The 3,875-nt window shown below is 41.8% G+C and overlaps 1 protein-coding gene across 1 annotated transcript; it reads left to right on the top strand.

Moving 5' to 3' along the window:
- Nucleotides 1-629: 629 nt before the first annotated feature.
- Nucleotides 630-1,391, top strand: LOC122052276 (RING-H2 finger protein ATL80-like). The gene has a single exon (XM_042613727.1). The coding sequence runs from the start codon at nucleotides 680-682 to the stop codon at nucleotides 1,208-1,210; it is 531 nt and encodes a 176-aa protein (XP_042469661.1). The 5' UTR covers nucleotides 630-679; the 3' UTR covers nucleotides 1,211-1,391.
- Nucleotides 1,392-3,875: the final 2,484 nt, after the last annotated feature.

A 3,875-nucleotide genomic window follows, 5' to 3' on the forward strand; every position in this document is an offset into this window, starting at 1 on the left:
GGGTGTCTGGATTCAATCTAGGCACCCCGACTTATATTTGTTTTTAATTTTTTAAAAATCAATATTTTCTCAAATGTAAATTCTAAATATATTACTATAATCTATAAATGTCTAAATTTTTTCCATTTTTTCATTTTTTTAATTTTATTTTAATTTAAATATTATAATCTAATTGAAAAAATCTAAACTTTAGAGGTAAAATTTTAAAAAATTTTAATTTGAAATTATAATTCAATTGGGAGGTCTGAATCCTAAGGATAAATTTTTTTAAAAAAAATTATATTAACCTATGTGCTTAGATCAAATCTAGGTGCCCGACCATACACAATCGCACACCAAATAAGCACATAGTATACCAATTTTATATATGTATATATTGCACAACCAAGCATATGCTGTGGTGGCATAATCCCGAACACTGATCATCATCACACACATTTTGATTAATAATGTGCAGATGACCACCTCAACAAGTGTTTATTACCATTACTTAATTCCTGAAATCCTGAAGGCAAAAGTTTATGGGTGCACTGTGCGTGGTAGTTGTAAGTATCGCTCACAGTTGCCATCCAGATATAAAGGGATCAATATGCAAATAACCTTAATTATTTAATCATTATTATTAATTATTTTGCTGGCGGCGTTATAGGCGGAGCCCAATCATTGCTCTTCCGTCACCATGCCTCCTTCCTCTAGATTTCTCGCCCCCGGCGTCGAGCGGCCTCCGCCGCCGCTGATCCCTTCTCCGGGGCAGACCACCAACATCGACTTGGTGGTTATCCTGGTCTCCTTGCTCTGTGCCATGGTCAGCGTCGCCGGCCTCACCCTCGTCGTCCGCTGCTTCTGCTCAGGCCGCTTCCCTCTTCAAGCGGCGGCGCCTGGCAAGGGCCTCGAGAAGGAAGTCCTGCGGCGGCTGCCCAAGGTCTCGTACGGCGGCGGCGAGGGCGAGGGAGACGGACCGGCAGCGGAGTGTCCCATCTGCCTGGCGGAGTTCGAGGAGGGGGACCAGCTCCGAGTGCTCCCGCAGTGCGGCCACGGCTTCCACGTCGGCTGCGTCGACGCCTGGCTCCGCCACCACTCCAGCTGCCCCTCCTGCCGCCGCCTCCTCGTCCTCCCCCTGCCTCCCTCCCGCTGCCAGGGCTGCGGCGAGGCTTCCATCGACGCGGCCGAGCCAACGCCGTCGGCCCCCACTGGCGCTCTCAGACCCTGAATCCAACCAACTTACTTGCTTCAGCTGGTCTTCTCTGTTCCTATTTCTCACTACATGCGACTTTTCTTTTTTCTTCTAATGATTTCTTCTAGTGGAGGCTTCATATTCGTAAACCATTAAATGAACTTAAACTACAAACTTAAGGCAAACCTTCATCAGGATAAACCTTTTACTACTCAAAGTTTTGATGATGCTTCTGTAAAGCCTCTCTGTTAAGGAGTTCATTTCGCTTTGCATCATGCATCCATGCATAATCTACGAATCACTGAACAAAAAGTGGAATAATTGGCTCGATACATATCATCACAAGTCTTCTATGGTTGAACACTTCATTTATGGGATGTATCTGTTAGATTAAGCAGTATCTGTTGACCAGGAGCAATTGGGATTTGACAGGGTTGGTGCCTTTAATCTGGTGGGAAAAGATGGGACAGTTGGTTCAACTACCGGCATTCTGTGTCTTTGCAGGAGAAAACTAGACTAACATAACGAATGAAGGATCTTTAGCACCAGTTTAGGGAAATAGACTTTAATTCCTTGTGTGTCTGTGAAAAGACAGAGTTACATAGGAGAGGAAAAGAAGAAGCAGGGAATTGCTACGGACAGCATGATTTTGGAGTTGGACAGCCATGAATGTTAATCATAACGGCTGGTTGCTGATGGCATCGATACTGCAATCATAATCTTGTCCGTTCTGACAATTATTGGAATTCAAATTCTGTTTTGGATCCTCTTATATGAAGTCTTCAGTGGTGATTTAAGAACGGCTCCATATTCTTGGAAAGAAAATAAATTATGGAGGACATTATTCTAGCACAATGGGTTTTTATATGGAAAAGTTAAATATTTAATGAGATATTTTGCATCCGCTAATAGTGACCCCAAACCTATTGGAGTAATTACTCATCCAGATATCAACTGTGTTAACCCGTGAGGGCACAATTTCACAATTGTAGGAGCTATTATCTCGTGCTACTACAACTTCATACTGATTAACATTGATCAAAAATAAATTATCTATGTTGTAGTAGTTATAATTCATAATTACTATAGTATGATGTTGACTTGAGTTTATCCATGTTAACCAAAATGTTAACCAAAGATGAAGTGTTTATGTTACAAGAGCTATAAATTGTAACTGTCAAAATAAAGTATTATTAGTGTTGATCAAAGTTGAAGTGCTGCTATAGCATAATTTTGATAAGAGATGAAATGCTAGTAGTTATGAACTATAATTATCATAATACAATTTATTAGTGTTAATCAAAGTTAAAGGGATTTTTGTTGTAGGAACTACGAGTTTATAGTTACTATAATAACATAGAAAATAAAAATAATTTTGGAAAGTAAAATGTGTAGAGGTGGGGTGAGGGTAAGGTGAGGCGTCCTTTTAAGAAAAAAAAATAAAAAATAGCATCCATGATTGGACTTTTTTTTTTTAATTTTACCCAAATAATTATGTATTGAGAGAGAGACGAGAGAATGCTCAAGGGTATCTAAAGGAATCGTGTTGATTTGGAAGACTGATCGTACAACTCCAAAAAAGGTTTTAGGCATTATGGATTCATGTATACTTTCGCATATTTGTTGATCGATTTCTAATGGTTATACATGAAAGAACTAAGGTTTTCTATGTGATGATTTTTGGAAAAAGGGTAATCTTGTTCTTTGTTCTAACATTCCGATCATGTTTACTTATCTCTTCCATCATGATTTGTTTCCTTTGACTTTTTTTTTTAACTAGCACCAAGTATTCAACCCCTTGAGCATACTAATCCTAGATAGATCTAGTTCCATAGAATATTTTTATTGGTTGTCAAAATAAATCTAGAAATATTCACAACTAGAAAATTTTCATTGGTTCTCAAAATAAATCTAGAAATATTCACAACGGATAATTTTTTGGGAGTGAAGTCTTTGAAAAGGTTACATGAATGATGAGAGAAGGCCAACTTGTGTGAGTTTAGTTTTCTGATTTACCTCCCTACACATGGCCATGGAGTTGATCATGTGGAGCACTCAGGATAACATACGATCTTTTACCACATTGTGTGTGATCCGGCGGTAAGGTAGGACCCGACCGGCAGAAGGTCAAAGTGGTCAACGTTAGGCGGGCGCTCGATCGGGCGAATTACCTCCATGGTCAGCAAGAATAGCAGCCGGTCCGACACTTCGATAGCTCGGTCAGACACCGAGCTTCCGACGCTCATGAAGCTCAACCAGGGAGGCGCAAAGGTCGAGCGACCATCTCGCTCAACCAAATAGCGGATGCAGCCTTGACCCGACAGGCAGGACTTCGTCGCTCGACGGGGTGTAGCCCGCAGCAGTTCATCGGCCGAGCGGACGCTCAGCCTGGCCATTGCATTGCCCGGACGGCCGACTAGCCGAGCGACTCTCCCGCTCGACCCAATAACAGACAAAGGGAGCAGGTGGTAATATCTTCTTGGGGATCAGTGTCATTGACAGGCGGCGTGGTTAGCGGCATGGTCAGACAGAGAATCGTACGGTGGAAGCTTCCACTGTCACGTCAGGGATATGCCTAGGTTGTTAAGGTATGACGTCAGACACGTTTTTCTGACACATCCTTTCCTGATATGCTTTGAGAAGCGTGCATACCTTGGGAAGCGTGCACGCGCCTCTTGGGAGCCCTATATAAGGACTCCCA

Source organism: Zingiber officinale, chromosome 3A (genome assembly GCF_018446385.1).
Source record: "Zingiber officinale cultivar Zhangliang chromosome 3A, Zo_v1.1, whole genome shotgun sequence".
NCBI lineage: Eukaryota > Viridiplantae > Streptophyta > Magnoliopsida > Zingiberales > Zingiberaceae > Zingiber > Zingiber officinale.

Coding starts and splice junctions, on each gene's coding strand:
- LOC122052276 (XM_042613727.1), top strand. CDS start 680: ATGCCTCCTTCCTCTAGATTTCTCGCCCCCGGCGTCGAGCGGCCTCCG.